The sequence below is a fragment of the Prosopis cineraria genome, unplaced genomic scaffold (genome assembly GCF_029017545.1).
Source record: "Prosopis cineraria cultivar Desert tree isolate PC_DT_omini unplaced genomic scaffold, ASM2901754v1 PC11, whole genome shotgun sequence".
In the NCBI taxonomy this organism is placed as follows: domain Eukaryota; kingdom Viridiplantae; phylum Streptophyta; class Magnoliopsida; order Fabales; family Fabaceae; genus Prosopis; species Prosopis cineraria.
The window spans coordinates 42675918-42697783 of NW_026555342.1; the positions used below are offsets into that span (position 1 = coordinate 42675918).

General features: G+C 31.3%; 1 protein-coding gene across 1 annotated transcript in view; it reads right to left on the reverse strand.

Moving 5' to 3' along the window:
* Positions 1–19051: 19051 nt before the first annotated feature.
* The window catches only part of LOC129286523 (uncharacterized), a 5327-nt gene continuing 2512 nt past the window's right edge, over positions 19052–21866 (reverse strand). The window contains exons 2-3 of the mRNA XM_054922478.1: positions 20054–20115; positions 19052–19195 (exon numbers count right to left, since the gene is read on the reverse strand). Coding sequence (XP_054778453.1) covers positions 19052–19195; positions 20054–20115 — 206 coding nt within the window. The remainder of the gene's footprint in view (positions 19196–20053; positions 20116–21866) is intronic.

The window sequence follows — 21866 nt, forward strand, 5'->3', positions numbered from 1 at the left end:
ACTGAGGTATGAAGTTTTTTAGGTTTGGCAGACTATTATCGGAAGATTCATTCAAAATTTTTACACATTTCTATTCCTTTGACTCATTTAATGAGCAAGGATCAGCCTTTCATTAGGATGATCAGTATGAATCTATTTTTGTGAAAGCTTAAAGAGAAGTTAACCTCAGTATCAGTGTTGATAATTCATGATCCATAGTTACCTTATGACATGGATACAGATGCTTCTTTGAAAGGTCTGGGGTGTATGTTGATGTAAGAAGATCAAGTAGTGGCATATGTATCTAGACAAACTATGGCCTCACGAGGAGAGTTATCTGACACATGACTTAGAGTTAGCAGTTGTTGTAATGTTTGCTCTCAAGATTTAGTGACATTATCTCTATAGAATAGAGTTTAATGTGTGTAGTGATGACAAGAGTTTAAAGTATCTTGTAGATTAGAAGAGCTTAATATGAGGCAAAGGTGATGGATGAAATTCCTGAAGGATTTCAACTTTCAATTCAAGTACTATCTAAGGAAAACCAATGTCGTGGCTGATGCTTTGAGTCAAAAATCTCTTCATGTGGCTGGATTGGTGGTTTAAAAATACCAATTATTATTGTCTTTACTAGAAGTGTAGCTTGAGGCATCAGATTATACTTTAAATGAAGTTTATTCAATGACAATTTTCAATGAGTTTTATAAAGAAATATGGGAAGCTTAGTTGTAAGACAAGTTTTTGTTAAGTATACGAGAGGATACGAGAAGTAGAAGGTAATACTACCTGTTTTGGTTCAGTGATGACGGGTTCATCCTATATAAAGATCAAATCTATATACCTGTGAATGAGGAGATTAAAAGGAGATTGTTGAAGAAGCTCACCGGAGTAGATATACGATACATCCTGGTGTGACCAACATATACCATGATATGAAAAAGCATTGGTGGTGGCAAGGTATAAAGCCAAGATGTCACTGAGTTTGTGATTCAGTGTCTCATGTGTCAAAAAGTAAAGATCAACCATAGAGACCAGCTTATAACACTACAAACCTGTAGAAATTCCCTAATTGAAATGGGATAGCATTTAATCGACTTTGTGTCTGGTCTACCAAGGACTCAGGTAGGATATGACTCTGTATGGTTTATTATAGATCGTGTAATAAAGTCATCACATTTCTTACCAGTTCAACTACCACGATGTGGAAAAGTACACTGAAGTTTATGTGAGCGAGAAGTGGTAAGACTGCATGAAGTACTCAAGGATATAGTATTAGATAGAGACCCTCAATTTACTTTAAGGTTTTGGGGAGTATTGCAGAAAGCAATAGGTATCGAGTTGAGGTTTAGGACCTCTTATCATCCACAAACTAATGGACAAACCGAGTGCACATATAGATTTGGATGAATGTTATGATCATGTACCCTTGAATGGAAAGGTAGCTAGGACAGCCATTTACCTTTGGCTGAGTTCACCTACAACAATAGCTTTCGCTCAAGTATTCAGATGGCATCATATGAGGCATTGTATGGGAAAAGGTGCAGATCGCCCTTATCTGAGTTGAATTGAGTGAAAGATGTGTAATTGGTCCTGATATTGTGAATCAAACCACCACAAGAAATCAGTGTATTCAACAAAAACTTCTTACTACCTAAAATATCATAAGAGTTATGATAATAAGCAGCATCGACCATTAGAATTTAAAGTGGGAGATCATATTTTTAAAGTAGGAGATCATATGTTTCTTCGAGTTTCTCCTTTAATTAGTATTGGGAGATCCATACTAGATAAAAACTAATACCTCATTTTATGGGACCATACTAAATTATGATTAGAATAGGTCCTATAGCATACATGGTTTTCTATACCTCCGACTTTCTCTAGAATATATAATATGTTTTATATGTCACAGTTGAAGAAGTATCAACTGGATCTATCACATATGATTGAGCCAGAAGTAGAGCTTCAAGAGAATTTAACTTACCTAACTGAACCAGAACAAATACTGGATATCAAAGAGAAGCAATTGCAAAACAAGACTATCCGATTAATTAAGGTGTTTTAGCAAAGAATGGCTCCTAGTGACATGACATGGAAGATAGAGGAGAGTATGAGGAGGCAATACCCTCACTTGTTCACATAATGTGACTTTAGGCTTATGTTTGAATTTTTAGGAAAAAAATTCCTTTAAAGGAGTAGAGAATTGTAACATTAGGAATTTCAATCCTAAGAACTAGTTGCTAATCATAGGTAAATTAGTAATTAGGGTATTGATTGTAGTTTGGGAATTGAGTTAGTGATTTGTATTATTTGGATGTTGTGTTGATAGGATTGAAGGGTAGAAAGACAATCCGGAGCATAATATGTGAGCACAAGTGAAATTGAACTCACTGTGCCACGCGTCGTAGTGGAAGCTGCATGTGCCACAACACATCATCCAAGGATCACTTAAAGCTAATATGATTAGCTCATGAAATCAAAAGTGAAGAAGCTGGAAACGCATCTGAAGGGGTGGAGCGGCTTAGCTCTGCTAAGGCAAGCAATATCTTGAGCTCAGGATTCTGCTTCGATTAATAACTTGCTGGGTAAGTATCTCACAATCCCAAGCTTTAATTCCACCCCACTTTTATTGAATTTCATCAGTTGAGCAATTAAATCATAAGATTTTAAAGTGTTGTAATCTAAAAGAAAGGGTTAAAACGAGCTATTGAATATAAAACTAAGGTTTTGTGACTAGTATGGAGTTAAATAGTTGAGCTTTGAGAGTTTAAGCTCAAAATTGTCTAAAAGTTAGGTTAAAATTGAGAAATTGGGTTAATGAATGTGTTAAGAGGTTATTATGGTTGTTTAAGTAGCATATGGGCCAAATTAATGCTTGTGAAAAGTATTAAGAATTGACAGAAGGATACTGTGTTATGTAGATTCAGCACTTGTGAAATTTCTTGTGAAAATCTATGCCCCTAGGAGTTTAGTGTGGTTGGTAACTCTTAGTAGCAAGGGTTAAAAGTAATTGAAGTAACCCTTTTACTTGTTTATTTGTAAAATTATCTACAAGTATTTTGATATAATTATGTATATTGTGTTATAAACTAATAGAATAGTATCATTGTAAAAGTTTATGAATGCGGGTGTATGATTATTTATTAAAATGAATTTGAAGTGACACGTGCATTGACGTATATTGCATCTATGAGATATACCTTGGACTATAGTAGGGGGATGTGGCCCTACCATGAAGAGGTCCAAGAAATCCTGATGATCCAGAGCATAGAGCTTGACTGTACTAAGACAAACCTAGGAGAAGAATCTTGATGATCTAGAGAATAGAGCTTAACTCTGCTATGACGAACTTAGGAGACTACCGATACATAAAGAGGATTACTTGGTTTGAGCAGTAGTATGGTAGGCCCTGTTCCTTATGATTAGAAGTCCTAGTTTGAGCATAAAGATTAATCTGCTAGGGGGAATGAGGAATGCATTATATAAGCATGATGAGATTGATGAGAATGAATTCTTGTATATGCATATGATATTACTTTTATTAATACACATGCTACTTTATCGCTTATTTATAATTTTGCTTACTAACTAGTAATTGGGGTTATCTCTGAGTTACTAGGACGTTTGTCTCACTCTGTTACTTTTAAACATAGGTGAAGAGAGCACAAGAAGGCCGGGAAAGGAAGCGAGGAAAGAGAACCTCGATTGATAATGGTATCACTATCATTGAGTTAAATGAATGTATAATGTGTTGTTAAAGTTTGAGTTGCTAGTTAGGATGCATAGGTAAATGTGAATATGAGAAAGTGAATTATGTTGTAAATTTTGCTTGTATATATATGGTGTTACATTATACTGAGGGTGCCCCAGTAGAAGGTATGTGGGTAGGCCTAAAACTAGCAAGTATATGTTGTGTTATAACTTATTCCACTTGTGTATATATGTAATCATTATGTGTTAATTGTGAATTGTGTTGTTATGTGAGAACTTCACACAAATGGTAAGAACTTGATGCAAATGGTGAGGTTAGAGCTTCATTTGGAAGAGTCAAGTACATTTGTGATTCCTAACCATATGGTGAGGTAAAGCCCCATATGTGAGAGTCGCAGGGTTGAAAGTGAAACAAGTCTATTGTATTTGTGAATATGTATTGTATATGTGTATTCATCATATAAAACCACAATATCCATAAATTCCCTCTCCTAAATGGAGATTCTAATGTCATAAGGCTAATCCCTAATTGAAAAATGCAATTGGCTGTTTCTGTTACATCAATATAGCCCTACATTTTATAGCATATGTGTACCTTAACTACAAACTATAGAAAAATCTAGAGGTGTTAAAACTAATGTTGAAGCTAAAACTTGAGATTTTGAAACACTACAGTAGCTACACATATCCACACGAAGTCATTTCTTTGAAATAGGAGAGTCAAAGTCTTCAATAGAACTCCATAACCTTTGATAAAGAGCTTATAGTAACTAACTAGTCCTAAAAATGCCCTTAATTGCTTCACAATCTTTGGTTCTAGCCAATTTAAGACTACTTGAATCTTCCTAGTGTCTATACAAACTTGTCTTCCATTGATTAAATAGCCCAAATATTTTATTTCAATGATAACAAACAAACACATGCTTTTTGTTACAAAATAGTAATTTTCCCTTAGAATTGATAACACCTTCTTCAAGTACTACATATAATCATCAATATTAGAGATATAAATTAAAATATCATAAAAGAAAACTAAAACAAACCTCCTTAAATGTAGTCTAAAGATGTTGTTCATGACTCGTTGAAATGTGTTAAGGGCATTGGTTAAGTGAAATGGCATAATCAACCATTCATTATTTACTACAAGTCTTAAAGTCTATTTTATAGATTCCTTTAGGCATCCTTTTGATTTGATGATAACCAATTATCAAACAAAGCTTGGTAAACCATTTAGCTATGCTCAATTCATCAAATAAGTCATCAATTAATGGAATATGATATTGATTTTTTACAATTTTCTTGTTTAATTCCTTATAGCCAATATTTATTCTCCAAATGCCATCCTTTGGCTTGACTAGAATTGTAGGTATTGAAAATTGCAAAGAACTATCTTGAATAATCCCTATTTGCAATAATTCACCCACTAGGCTTTCAAATACATCCTTTTGAACTTAGGGATACCATAAAGCTTCAAATTGAAATGGTTTGTATCCTTTTAAAGTGAAAGGAGATGATCATGACCTTTTATAAATGGTGGAATTCCTTTAAGGTCTTTAAAAAGGTTTGCAAACTCCTTTAAATTGCTGTAAATAGCTTTAGCTAGATTCTCATAGGTTTGAACAAAGAAGCACTACAATCCTTCTTTTCTGTCAAAAGTTGTAGCAAAATATTATTGTGATAAATGAACCATCATTAACATGTTTGGAGTACTAGCTTGAAATTTGTATAAATGACCTTCACACTAAAAGAACATTATGAGAGTCTTATAATTCTAAAAAGCATTCTTGATGATTTTAACCCACTTCAACCCCAATACCATATCATAAGTATGTAAATGTAATATTCTAAAATCAAATGTGAAATCCAGCCCTTGCATATGCCATCTAAAGCTCTTTCACACACCATAAACCTTTAAATTTTTCCTTTAGCCACTTCTACCTTTGATTCACTTGTCCTATCAAGTTGCCAACCTAACATTTTGGCTAATTCCAAGTCTAAAAGTCATGTGTTCTCCCATTATCAATTAGAATTTGTAACTATCTTTTGCTACAATGCTTTACTACTCTCATTATTGCAGATGCTGTCTCAACTCCCTCAATTGCATATATTATCATTAACAATAACATCTTCATCTACTTCTTCAATCTTCTTCTTGATCTTCTTAAAGTTTAATGAGTTGTAGCTACATTTCTACCTTGAAGGCATATATGGTCCCTTGAAAACTTCTTATAAAACATTAAAAAATATGCTTTTTAAGGTAAAAATGGTATTTTTAGATAGTATAGCATTCAACTTTTCCTTAGCTTATGACCAACTACTTGTGAGAATACTTTTATATGGTGTTTGTGCATTTTGGTATAATAATTGAGTATTGTTTTCTACAACTACCGCATACCATTGTTCTTGATAAATGTTTTCTTTTTAGCTTAAATTAATAATGTAATTTCTTACATACATGATAAGCTTTATTATTTCTTGCATTGTTAATGGTTTAAAGAGGTGTACTAGGCTTGCATAATCTTCTTGCAAGCCTTCAATATAGGCTTTCACCAAATATACTCTTGTTTATGATGAAGATTACATGAAATAAAGTGAATGCATCATTGTATGTATATATGTATGCATGCATTTGCCAATGATCCTTGTAAACTTAAATGTATCAAATCACCCATAAGAGCCTTATAGGAAGGCTTGAATTTGTCTTTAATAGCTTCAATGTATTGGGCCTAGTTGGGGTCCTCTTCTTCCCATAATTTTTTGAACACTGTATGCCATTAAAAGGCTTTATCATCAAGATAGATATTGGGCTTCTTGATTTTCAACTCTTCTAGTGTGCCATCAAGCTCAAAATACCATTCATATCATAATATCTAGCCAAGAACATTTAAGCATGAAAATTTTAGGAATTCCACCTTTTTAAATTGGTTGGACTTCTTGTATTCATTTGTGACATTTCTTCATGATTATGATAATGATGGTGACCATTTCTACATTTTCAACCCCTTATGTTCATGATTATTAGAGCCTTCTTTGCCCTCTCTCATTAACATTTGAAGCTAGTTTGGTAAATAATAACCCTAGCACCTAGTCATTGATATTATCTGTTATTGTGAGCTATTATTTGATTCTATCCAATATTTCATCCACCATTTGTTGCATCCTCAAGCTTGTTTCAAGCACCATAAACTTATGGAATCAACATGTTTTTAATGAATAGCCTAGCTCTCATGCAACTAATGGATCTTTGTAATTTGAAAAGAAAGAGAAGGAGAGGAAAATAGAGAGAAGAGAGATTTAGAGAGAGACAAGAGAGAATAGATAGTGACAAGATAATGTCTTAGTAATATATATATATATAATTCTGATGTCATGTTCTGATCACATGTAATTATAGCCCCTCATTCCAATATTTTCTTATCTAACAAATAATATTAGCCTTAACTAACTGCAATAGCTATTTTAATAATTACCTATAACTAACATTTCAAAATTACAAATACACAACAATGTGCACATGTAATTATTGGCATTATTTAATTTTGGTTTAAATATGTGAACATATAATTGGTTTGATAAAATATTGACTACTAAAATAGCCAATATGGGTTGGGAATATCAATAACGTTAGTTGGAAAAACTAAGAATTAAATGTAGGAATAAGTTGTTTCCTAGTGTGTAAATTATGGACATCCTCATGTTCTTTTAATCTCAAATTTAGACTAGTTCATTCAAATATCAGTTGTGAATTGAGACTAACCCACTTGTAAATTTTAAGGTTAATTATTTCATGAATTTATAGATAGGAACTCAAACTTATGATTAATCAGTTTCAAAAAGTAGGATAGTCACTTGTGATTATAAGAATGGTTGTAATAACATGATTACTATAAGCTTATTACAATAAAAATCTATATAGTCACTAAGATAAACTTACTAGTAAACACCTTTTTAAGATTATTTATATAAAAAAAATACCAAAATACCCAACTTTTGACATTATCATGTTTATAAATTCCAATTACATCAACAATCCTTTAAAATGTCAACAAAATACTTGTATAACCAAAAAATTGTACTACAAATGGAAGCATGTTATTGAATACGTTATAGCATGATATGGTAGATACATCAATTTTAAAATTTTTAGGATAGGGGTATGAAAACACACACACACATTATATGTACAGTCTTATACACACATTTATATAAGTTACAATTCTGCTAATAAAAGTATATTTAACAATTGTCCTTGTCTATTCATAGTTACTAAAGTAACATTGAAATGTTCATTGCTTAAATAGAAATTAATAACTAGATACTCTAGTGTACTACTAGTGGTAACCTTGGTCATCCAAGGAGCCTCTAAATGATTTAATTGACTAGAATTCCCAAATAATCACAAGAAGAATTGGAAGTTTGTGCTAACTAAATGTTATGAAATGAGCTATACTAGTATTTATGAGGTATTTCTTGGTTAATGGAATGAATGCAAACTAACAAGCAAGAAATGAAGTTCAAATGGTCTTATCAATGAATGTTCCCTAAGAGAGATGAATGCCTCCATTCACAGCCCTAAATGATTGAGTTCACCACCTTATCAATGGATTCAAATTTGTTTTGATAAACTAAACTAGTGCCAAGTTGAGAGCACACTAACTAGAGCCCTTAGTTAACTACAATCAACCAACCACTTAAGAACTAATCCATTCTTCAATTAATTGAATCATTAACCTTTGCCATTGCCATTGCCTTGATCATAACTAATCTAGCTCAATCAAGATTAAAACACTTATCCATCACATAATAAGCACAAATGTCTCTCACATTGCATAATAGACAAGCAACTAGAGACATAACAAGGCATTGAATCTGTCAAAATATATTTCATCACACTAATTGATGAGAAAATGTTCAAAATACCTTCACAAATACCACATTTGGTACATAATCCATGAATATAAATTACGATCCAAACAAATTGTCCAATAAAGTAGAACACCCATGAATTAAAAGAAACAAAGGTAAGGTAAAAGAAACTACCTACTGATGCATCAATGAGAGGAAACTTGAAGATCAGCCACGCACACATGCCTTAATTCATCAATGCATCATTGAAGACACAAGGTGCTGTATCCATGGAAGCAAACAACCTCTTTCCAAAATGGCACTGCAAGAATGAAGTCAAATGGAGGTGAGAGTGTGGGTTTTTACCATGCACAATAAGAGGAACGGATTACTATGATCCGATTAGAGTTGGAGTGAAATATTGATATGATTTAGAGGAGAGATGGTGATGAAGGAAGTAGATGATGGTGAGAGTGAGCGATGATGATCACGATGGCGAGAAAATAATATTTGAGGGACGTCAATTGTACCCAAAAGTGAAATTAAATTGTGAATCTATCAATTTACAAAAGATAATGGAATACACATGCTTATTGAAGGAGAAGAGAATAGGGTTGATCACAAAATTATGAAATGAAATCATGAAAATGTGAATGTATAGTGTGATCGTGAAAATCAAATGCTCAAGTGAAAATGGTGAATGTGAATTGTGTCTCCCCCAACACATGCTATGAAATGTTAGAAGAAAAGGGGCAGTCTAAGAATGAAATAACATGTTGAACGTGAATGAATGTAAATGTGACATATTCCCATAAAAGAAAACTATCTTTTTATAGTGTATTTGGAGAACCATATTGGGCAGAACACATCCCTAAATTACTAGTTAGTTTAGGCCATTTCTATCTAATTAAAAAAGAAAGAAAGAAAACACATTTAATAATATAAAAATCAAACATATTAAATAATAATGAAATCAAACATGTATATATAATTGTACAGAGTATGTTACCCAAAGGAAAACATTAAATAATACTAAGCAAGCAATCTGAATCAGGCTTAATTCTAGGTTCCAAAAAACATATTAATAAATATTAAAATTTTTAACTCTAGGTTCCGACTTCCAAAAAGCAAATAGGACCAAAAAAGAAACAAAAACAAAGGAAAGACAGTGTAATAACCCAAAAATTCATATTAAATTTAAATTTTGTAGTGATGTAATTTAAGTGTATTTTTATTATTTTTATGATTAGATATAATAAAAAAGAATATTAGTCTAGTGGAAATTGAGCTAACTATTTGCCTACTAAGTCTTTAGTTCAAACCTTGCTGATACAAGGGGAAGAGTTTTGCTTTATTTCAATCTTTATAAAATTACAAAACTACCCTTTATTTTAAAATTATATTAGCATCAGATTTTTTTTTTTTTTCATTTCGCTTGACCTTTGCATCCAACCAGCCAGAACCTTAAACCAAAAATCCCTCTGCCTTTCTCATCTTCTTCCTTCTCCATATTCCGCCCAACCAGTTTTTCTAGGGGCACCAAATTCTCCCACTTTTGTCTGTGTTGATAGGTGCGTTGATTTCTTTTCTCTTTTCTCCTACTTTGCATCACTAATCCCTCACCATAACGGGTTGTCACTCAGCTCATCAGTCCACTGCTTATACGTGTCGTGAGTTTTACTTTCTTTATCTCTATTAGAGCTGTGCAGCGGCTCCTTCTACTTTGGTGTTGAGGAAGTTGATTCAATTCTTGGTTGCAGAAAACGCTCAGACCTACTGCTATCTTCTCACTCCCTGTCTTGTTTTCTTTTTTTGTGGTGATGACATTGGCTGGGTGAGGTGGTAGGTCGCCGGAGGAAATCGTGGTGCTGCTGTTAGAGGTTGCTGCCGGTGCCTTCTTCTTCTTCTTCTTCTTCTTTTCTTCCCTGTCGTAGCCATACTGGAGTTTCTTCCTCCCCTATTCAGCTGTAGTTTCGTTTACTTTCCCCTGCTTGTGCGTTATTGGTCCATCTAAAGTGAGCATCCTTAATCTTTTCTCCTTCTTCTTGATAAATATGTGCATGTGAGTGTGTGATGTTATATGATTGAAGTTGCAAATTTTCACTTGAGTTTCTGTTGTGCTGTCCGTGGCTGGAAAAAGAAAAGAAAGAAAGAAGAAAAAATGAATTAAGCTAAAATTTATGTATTGAAAGCATGATGATGATAAATATGGATAAGAATTTAACTTAAATTAATTTTGTTTGGGTTAGTTAATGTTAAAGAATTGGTTAAGATGAACTTTGGTGAGAAAGAACTTAGAATTTTAGTTTAGAAATTTATGCATATAAGGTGTTCGGGAAAATGTTTGTTGGGAAAAATCTTGATTTTGGTGGTAATAATCATGTGATATTTGTATTGTGGTTAATTAAATAGCTCTGGAAGGCACTTATTTGATATAAAGGAACTAGAGTTGATATTTTTCCTTTCCCGCGCACTAACTTTAGATTGAATAGTTTAGGTGACAAATTATACATACATACATACATACATACATACATATCTATAAGAAAATGACAATGGTTTTGCATGGGTACTAGAAATTTGAAGACCCAATATGGTTGCGAGAACCAATTAAGAGTAAGTTATATCTATTTGAGAGCATGTTAGGTAAGTGGATAACGTTTCAATCAATTTATATATTAAAAAAAATTTCTTTATTAAAATTTTGTTTTAACAATTTATAGATATTATATATTTCTCTTGCATTAGATCCTTTTATTAATTAAATTATTTTACTTCTTAGAGTCATGACTTATACTTTTTGGATTGATGGAAATACTTTTATAAATTTTAGTAGTCTGTTATTTGATAAAGTCAACTATAAAAATTAGTGAACAATTTATGAAATATTAGTTGTGAATTTTCATATTTAGAAAGATTGATTTTTTGATGTTTTACATGTTTTGTGTGAGTTTGATACTGAGAAGAGAAATTATATTTTGCAAGTGATAATTTTCTCGCTTGTTTGAAAGTGAATTTAAAAAGAGACTTTATATAGAACACTTGTTGTTAACAGCAGTTCCATTAACCTTTGACGCGTCATGGTATATCTAGCTAGCAAGGTGCTTATAGGATATGCTAACCCCATGCGATGGCCAACACACATGTAACGGAGGGATGGTTATTCATGAACATCGCACTCGTGTTTGTTTCGTGGCCTTGGCCACATTTGGTTACTTACCCTTATGGACTGTGTGTCCACATTTGTCTTTGTGGCAAGAGTCGTGTTTGGTTATTTACTCTCGTTACATCTCATTGGTTTTTTTTTTTTAGTAATTTATGTATAATTATTTATTTTTTTATTTGTTTTCTTGAAATCACGTGACAACAATATTTGATCTGATACTTTAATGGTTCAAAATTCTATTTAAAATTATATATAGCCATTTTATTTTGAAGATTATTAAATTTTTATAAAAATTGTTATCTCCAACTTACATAATTGTTTCAAACTTTTCTTTTATTCATGTTCAATTGTTTATTATTGGGATGTTATTCATTGAAAAAATATTTTTGATCTCAAATGAAAATGCTCAACTTGTATTTCAACATGTTCATTGTGGCATTTTATCATTCAAATGGAGTGAAAGAATTACTTTGGCAAGACCCATTTGATGTAATTTGAGCCTTATATTAAATTAATAGTTTGGCCCTAGGCATTCCACATTGATTATAGAAAAGATCCTCATTTTTATTATAAAATTGAACAATTGTTGGTAAGTAGTGCAATTTCTTTGTTTGTATTATTGTTGTTCTTTGTTGGTGATAATTTTGGGAAGTCTCAATTTTAGGATACATTTTGTTAAAAAAATTTTATAGGAAATTTTGAATTTTGGTTGCCTGAAAATATAAAAAATTAATTAATTAATAATAATAATAAAATATCTAAAAATTATATTTATATATTATATGTGTTTATGGTTTACAAAATATAAAATTTTTTTAGTTAAGATTTATGAAATATAAGCTTTGCATATATATTCCATGTGGATCACACCTTATATTTTGAGGTGTGGCAGAAAGATTACAGAAGGGCAGAGAGAGAGCCTAACAACATTGGGAACGTGAAGCAAAATGGGTTAAAGGAAGCGACTTTAAGACCATGTTCCATAAATTTTTTATCTTAAAAAATGGCCCAAAACACATCGTTGTTTATCTCCCATATCTGTTTGCTTCAAAGCCGTATCAAAACCATGTCAGGACACTTATCCGCGTCCGATGTGTATCGGGCACAAATTCGTCAACCTCTTTTAGACATATCTGTGCTTCATTAGTTATCTATTCCGTCAATCTTTTTCATCCTCAATGCTTGGCTTTTGATATAGATGTCATCACTTTTAAAGCTGTATGGTTTAGGACATGGTAGCCCCATTCCTATTGTGCAATATTTTTGCATTGCTCATGCAAATGATGACATATATGCCACAATTATCTTCACACAAAATTTTTAAAAAATTGCAAAAATTGTCATAAAATGATTGATATAGACTCCAATTTTAGTAGAACTCACATATTTGGTTGCCCATTCATAGGTAGAAAGTGCTAGAATATACATAACAACATTGAATGTATTTAAAGTATTGAAAATACATAACTATTGCATTCACGTACAGAAATACAAATGTAAAGGACCTAAAGTTTGAGAATTTATAGTTAAGAAATTCCTGAACAGTGACATACATACCCATCAAAATTAAATCCCAACACCTTGAATTTTTTATAGCAACAAATTAATCTTCTCCCCGCTACATGAAATCAAATTGGCGAAGAAGCTTTAATTAGGAAGGAAAATAATGATGAAGAGAGCTTCAGCCAAAAAAGAATGAAGGAGGAACAGAGTGTTTGGCTGCTTGAGAATAAAAGAGAGAGAAGAAGAGAAAATGAAGAAATGATATGCCAGTACTCCTCGTCATATGCAGAAAGCAGAAGAATGCATTAAGCTTTGAAGTTCTGCCGACAAGCAAGAAGGAACTATCCACACGCTAGGGACTTCGGATTTATGTGGCTGTTTTATTTATTTCATCGTAGAGGTATTTTAGTCCAATGATATTATTTTTAATTGCAGCAAAGGCCTTGATGTTTACACGAGATTTCAAAAATTAGATATTCCTCGGATCTTATTTAATTTATAAGGCAAAGAGAAAAAAAAATTAATTGTGGCCCTATTTATATTTTATAGGGCACTTCTCTATTTGTTATGTTCGTCGTTATTTTTCTACGCTTATTAAATTCTAGAAAAATTATTAAAAATAGTATTTTTTGCTCTAATTATAGGGGTGAGAATTTATTAAATTTTAAAACAAAATTAATGAGGTTTAAGATTTTTCTTAACTTTAATGAAATATATTTAAAGTGACTCATAAATAGAACCAGAGAAGTAGTAGTCTACAATTGTCATTAATTATCTATCAAGATTCATGTTTATTACTCCTTCTATCCCAAATCATAAAACAACATTGGATGAATTTTTTGTCTCAAACTATAAGATAATTTGAGAAAATTAAGATTTTATTAATGATACTTTTTTGAAGATTACCTTTAAGTAGAAAGAGAAATGAAATGATATTGTAGTGTAATGATTAATTGTGTAGGGATATTTTTAAAAGTTTATAATTTTGTTTTGAAAAGTAATTAAGTTGGTAAAGTATTATTATTGTGTTTTAGTGGGTACACAAAATTTTTTCTTAAATTATCTTATAATTTGGGATAGAAAAAAATATTTATTAAAGAAAAACTTATATACTTATTTTTTATATATTTAAAATATTTGCTTTCAATTAAATCAAGACATATGGATCTTTTATATATTATAAATTTCATAATAAATAGTCACTATTAATATTATTAACATTATAAATGCACTTATCTTAATTTAATCAAATAAAAGTATACTAAATATATAAGATTAGTACCTAAGTCTTGATTTGTTAAAAAAAAAAACCTTAGTCTTGTCTTCTTTACAAAAATTTTGTTCAGCGTTCATGCCTAGCTTGTTAAAGGGGAAAAAAAATCACAGCGGGCCGGAGAAGAAAATGCAAACTGGTAAATATTACACACAACACTGTTATCAAAAAATAAAAATAAAAATACACACAAACACCAATGCTCGTATATTAGTTGTTAAATATGCTACGTTCATTTATTAATGTTCTTTAGTGAGATGATCGATGATTGGTTCGAGTGATTATTATCAACTTCTAGGAGCATAAATGCACCATTGCAAATCGCTTTTCAGTGTAGTTAAAAAATAAGTTAGTCAAAAAAATAGTTTAAAAAATAAAATAAAAATAAGGAAGATTTCGAATTGATAAAAATTGGAATTAATAACAGAAAAAAAATCCCAAATAGATCTGAATAGCCGCAGTGGTAAATAGTATAAAAACATCAAATTTAAGGTTTACTTTAATACATTAATGAAGGCCAAAATATTTAAATAAAAAATTCCTTCCTCATCATAAATATAGAAAGTAAATTTTTCCCGTAATATAGAAACTAGTATGAATTAGAAACTGTTTTTCTATAATACAGAAAGTAATTAGAATATTTAATTTTTCCCTTTAAATATTTATAAACACACAAAATCCATTGATTAAATTAAAATTTAAAAAATTGAATTAAAAAATAATATGAATATCCATAATTGATCTTAATCTAAAAATAAAAGGTATGAAACTTCTTACCATTAAAAAACAAAGTATAAAATTTATAAGGAAGGTATAAGCTAATCATTAATAATGATGTCTAATTTTTTGAAATGAGATTTTTTTTCCTGGTGGTAAATTTATGCATTGAATTAGCTAGCCAAAAAGAATTCTTTTCTTTTTAGTGCCAAAAAAAGCTAAAGAAAATTCTAAAATCAAGTATAATATGCATATGCTTGCGATAAGATATGGTTCCTGTAATTATTAATAATTATTAGAATCAATTCGCTTACAAAAAGATTCAAGAATTATAATATAGGAACTGGGAATTATATTTATATCTTTACAATTTCATTTCTTTAATAAATAATAATTAAATTTTAAATAATATATTAATATATAAACTAATTCCAAAATCATTTATTTATTACAATATTTCATTGAGGTCTCAAAATTAGATATCCGTAATAGTTTATGCCTTTTGATGATATTGTACCAATTTATCAATTCCCAAAATTAAATATCCATATTAATCCATACCTTTTTAAGGATAAGGATATCCATAATAGATATCCTTATTAATCCTTAAGAGTATTATTATTTTCGATGAAACTAAAATTTTTTTAACATTTATTTAAAAAAGAAAAGAAAAGAAAGTAACGTTATTACACAACACTGTCTCATTCACTCTCCTTATTTAAAAAGACCTTCAACTACGAACGAAGCTCTGATTCTCTCTCTTGCTTGAATGGTTTTGAAGCTTCGATAATTCGTCGTCCCATTTCGCAACTCGGAGTTCCGATTGAAGGTTCGTTTTCTTGCGACAAGTTTAGAATTTCCTTTTTCTATCTCGTTTTTTTGTTCAGAGGCTCAGTCTTTGTTTGTCGTAGATGGTGATTTTGATTTTGATATTTTTCTTTTTTGTAGTTTTGATCCTTCTCATTTTCCGAACTCCGATGCTGAAAGTAGAGCCTTGCATGTCCATATTTATTAGCTTTTTGTTATTTTTGTCAATTTTTATCGTTGGGATCTGATTGTCTAAAATGGTTGAAATTTACGCTTTTAGCCAAAGAACATGCATGCTTGAATTGATCGGTTGATTGGCTATTTTGTCCGAAGGTTTGGTTATGTTTCTTTTGTGACTAATGGCTTTTGCATTCAATGGTTAACTAATGTTTTGTCACTGAAGACTTGAGTTTCTTGTTCTTAACATTCTTTTGTGACATCGGAAATGTTCATTTTTCAAATATTTATATAAACGGCTTGCGGATTTATATTTTGGCATGTAATTTTGGGTAACCTGTCAAAGCTTCATTGTGATTGATAATTGTTTTATTCCATTCTGATTCAATGCTTATGTCATTCTCTAGCATTGCAGTAAGGGATACGAGCTTGTTTGTTTGTCTGTTTATTTATATGCTGTGAACAGAGTTCGTTTAAAATACTAACCTTAAAATTTAGCTCATTGAGTTTGTAGTTTAACCAAGAATTGTTTCAAAATTGCTAATTCTACAAAAATCCAAGTCTGCATGCTATTTTGACTTCTTATTATCCTAGTACAAGTGAAGAATTCGAATAATTTCATACTTGTTGCCGATCATTAATTGTGAAAGTATCATTTGTACGAGCAACAAGTGCGTGCACATATATCGTACATATATCAATAGAATAACATATAAAACATTTCTTGTATACATTATATCCCCTCATCCCTTACTTCTTGAGGGCAACATTATGGTTGGAATTGATTTCCATTATGATTCAGTGTTATTTCATTCCCTAGCATTCTAGTAAGGGATGAGTTTATTTATTTATTTACGCTGAGAATAGAGTTTGTTTAAAATGCTTATAACCTAAAAATTTAGCTCATTGAGTTTGTATTTTGATTAAGAATTGTTTCAAGATTGCTAATTATACAAAAATCCAAGCCTATATGCTATTTTGACTTCTTATCCTAGTACATGAGAAGAATTTGAATAATTTCATATTTATTACCGATCATTAATGTGAGTGAAAGTATCATTTACACGCGCAACGCATCGGTGCACATATATCAATAGAATAAATTAAAAATTATTACTTAGCTACATATATTCCCTCATATCCCTTACTTTGAGGGCCATTATGGTTGGGAATTCTTTTCCTTTGTGATTCAGTAGTAATGTCATTTTCTAGCATTCTAGTAAGAAAAATAAGTTTGTCTGTTTAGTTCTTTATACTGTGAATAGAGTTTGTTTAAAACGCTTATAACCTAAAACATTTAGCTCATTGAATTTGTGTTTTAATCAAGAATTTTTTCAAGATTGCTATAATTCTATAATTCTACAAAAATCCAAGTCTATATGCTATTTTTACTCCTTATCCCAATATACGTGAAGAATTCAAGTCATTTCATACTTATTACCCGTAATTAATGTGAGTGAAAATATCATTTATATGCACATGCATGCGTGCACATATCAATACTTAATAGAATAACTTGTAAATTATTATCAGTACACACATATATAACTCTCATCCCTTGCTTCTTGATCCATCATATATGTTTGGGAATTGTTTTCCTTATGATTCAGAAGTTATGTCATTCTCTAGTATTCTAGTACGGGATAAGACTTTGTTTATTTATTTATTTTTGCTGTGAATAGAGTCTGTTTAAAATGCTTAACCTAAAAATTTAGCCCATTGAGTTAGCATTTTAATCAAGAATCATTTCAAGATTGCTAATTCTACAAAACTCCAAGTATTATGTTATTTTGACTTCTTATCCTGGCATATATGAAGAATTTGAATCATTTTATGTTTATTACCAATCATTAATGTGAGTGAAAGTATCATTTACACGCACAACCCGTGCGTGCTTATATTGTATGCATATACCAACAAAATAAATTATAAATTATTATTCCTCGTGCAAACATATATCCTCTCATCCCTTACTTCAAGAAGGCCACAACATCGTTCACAATTGTTTTCCTTTATGATTAAGTAATTAGATTATATCATTCTCTAGCATTCTAGCTAGTATGGGATATGGATTTATTTATTTATATTGAAAATAGAGTTTGTTTAAAATGCTTATAACCTAGAATGTAGTTGATTGAATTTGTATTTCAATCAAGAATTGTTTCAAGATTTTTTATTCTAATGGAATCCAAGTCTATGGCTATTTTGACTTATTATCCTAGTATTTGTTATAAATTCAAATCAGTTCATACTTATTATCAATAATTAATATATGCGATAGTATCATTTACACACACGCAGGCGCACATGCACATACATATACCAATAGAATAAATTACCTACTATTACTAATATTACTTTGCATGTAATGATTTTTCTTAAAAGCAACCACAAATATATCACTTACATGAATACTCACAAATGTCCTTTGAATAATTCCCTTGCAATCTTGGGATTTGGTTTCTCTCCATTGAAATTTCTCACTGCCGCACCTCCACTCCAAAGCTCAACTGTTTAGATCAAGTTTTAACAATGCAAATCTATCTATACTTTCAAAAATTGCAAAATCTAAATCGTCAAATTCAATATTCTATGATAGTCTAGATTTGTAGTGTTCTCTCTCCACTAAACTCAAACCACCTTCGCAATCTAGAGAGGATGACTTCATGTTATTAATCATGAACATTTGGATCCATATCGTTGCACTTGAAATTATCATTTTTATGTTGTTTTCCTACTCCATTATCTTCTTCAAAGCAAGGCTTGGCTCTTTTTTTTTTTTTCTTTTTGGGTGACTCTTCTATTCATTGATGGCATATATTGATATTTTTTCATGTGACGTGGGATTTATTGTACATAAGATGAGTACTTATCTATTGGAGAGAACGCTCCAACAAGTCACCGACGAAGAGATCTGGATTTGGATCTGAATAGGGCTCCACTTGAGGTGAATATGGAGCAGGAGGGACCTCAAGTAGAAAATCGTCAAGTTGTTCAACAGTCACAGTTTTTTCAACCTATTGATGTGGATGCTATTATTGATGATGACGTTATTGAATCTACGCAAAGTGATTTTCTTGAGGTATTGCAAGTAACTTCCCTTTGATATATACTCTGTTGATTTGATATTGTCATTCTATATTTGATGATCTTGCGGGGATAACCTTATTTATGTGATTCTTATTCAATTTAGGCCAAAAATAATTCAAGAAGAAATCGTGGGAGGACTATAGTCGATGTGGATTTAGGTAACATATTATTTGACTATTCTTTGTTTAGAGTCTTCATGAACATTTTGTTTAATTAACATCTTGGACCAATTATATTTTCTACTCAGTATGTTTCTGGGTAAATCACTTGTTGATGAATCTAATACTTCAAGTTGCGATGTGTTTTAAAATATATTTCGATAAGTATGTGGTAAATTGGGCTTAATAACTCATATATAATAAATGAGAATGACTTATCAAATTGAACCTTGAGATTTTAGGTTAAAATATAGTGTTCTTCCATTATTCTTACTTACTTGTTCTCTCTTCCTCCATTTTGAGTAGTTGCTCCTCCTATTCCAAACATGATCAAGGTAAAAAATAAGATCTTTTATCATTCTTATACTGATTTTTTATGATGAGGGAAAATTGCTGTCTATGTTGCTAATTATGCTCTCAAAATGGGCCTCATTGTTAAATACAATGTTTGGGGAAATTGCTTAAGGTCATTGACAATCCATTTAAATACCACAAGGTCCATTTAGCAAAGGAGAATGACAACTATTGTGGTTATCTTCTTTCCTTTGCTAAGTTATCAATTGAACTTGTAACTTAAAATGTGTCATATGGGACATGTATATAATTTTTTCCCAAATGTTTTCTTACCGTCCTATTTTTTTTCATACTCTCGTCATTCATGATAATGGCAGACAATGTAAGTCGGGTAGCTGAAATTACTCCCAACAATACACAGAATCAATTTTTGGAACCAAACATTTCCAATTGTGACCCATATATTAAATTGGATGGCATTGTTAGTTCTGAGGTATTAAAATATTCTAAATATTTTTCATACTTCATTGTTATCTTATGATTGTTGTTTTCTTTATAATTGTTCTTATCGATATGTGGCCATGGGTTTCCAATAATATAATGTTAGCGTGCTTGTTAACTTGTATTGGCCTTATTATTGATGTGATGGTTAATTGTTTATTCTTATCGTGCAAGATTTTGGAAGTTATGTGATAAATAATTAAACATGTTGTATTAACTTGAAAGAAGAAATGATTATAATAAAGAAAACAAATTATTAACCCAAACAATAGTTTTACACAACCCCTCACACATCACTCTTTAGCCTCAATCCGCACATCTCTGGCAGCACTTATAACTCTACTTTCTGCCTCACACTCTCAAGCCTCACATCTCTTGTATCATTCCTTACTTTTACTATATCTTTCACGCAAGGGCTTAACCCTCACATCATTTGTCACTATACTATCTTGCACAAGCACGCACACGCATACTCTATGCTTTGGATTGAGATTCAGACTTCTTCCAAAGTCCTATATTGATACCCCTTCTATGGTTGGGTTTTAGATCCCCTTTCATTTCACTACTCCACTATCACAGCACAAGCAAAAAAGAGCTTGTCCCAAAAAAAAATAGTCTATTAATTGGAAGAACTCCTCACACTTATAAACTTCATTCAACTTGTAAAGCTCCCTCATCTAGGACTCATTACAGTGCCACCCTTTGAGAGCTAAGCCGATATCCCTAATGGTTTCACTTGATGGCACTTCATTAGCCTCTTGCTAGTTAGAACCCTCCATATGTAATCTTTTCAGTGACACTAGCCTGTCATGAAAGCACTAATGTCATAAACACAAATTCAAAAAGAGAACCCATCTTAAAAGACTAATATATTGGGTAGAGAAACCATCATTGTCTTAAGTCCCCATCAAAGAAGCATCACAAGTGAAGTGGGGTTTTTCCTTTGTGTCTAAGCCTTGTCGATTTTTCTTAACACAAAGTGGTAATTCATATATTTGTCTTACTTCTATTTAAGTAAAATCCTTTGAACTCCAATTTCTTTAAGATAACTCAAGTTTACTTATTGTTGCTAACATGAACAAATAGAAGTGGTATTGACTAAGACAGTACTGAGCAAAAAAAGTTTTGTTCACTATATATAGACTGATGATCTTGAGGTGCTTATGGAATTGAAGTCTGCTAATTTGATTATTGTTACTTTAACTTTTCTTGCAGCTGGGGAAAGAGATCAGAAATTCACCTGAACCAACAAAGAAGTGGCCTGTCTTTACTGTCCAATATGTATGGAACCATTTGTTGAAGAAGTGTCAACAAGGTGTGGTCACATATTTGCAAGAGATGCATCAAGGCTGCTTTAAAAGCAAAACGTGAATGCCCTACTTGTAGGGTCAAGGTTACTTCGAAAGGGCTTATAAGGGTGTTTCTACCATCACCTGGTTCTCCATAAAATGATTAGATCTTGGGTTTTTTTTTTTGGCCAAAGATCTTGGGTTTATTAAATTCACCAAAACCCCAACTTTTGATAATGGCATTATGAACCCCCGCAACTTTTCGTTTGGTTAGAAATCATTTAGTATTTGGTACTCCCGACTAATTATGATGAGTCAAATTATTGGGCTCTTGCTGTTTTTGCTTGATCATGTTT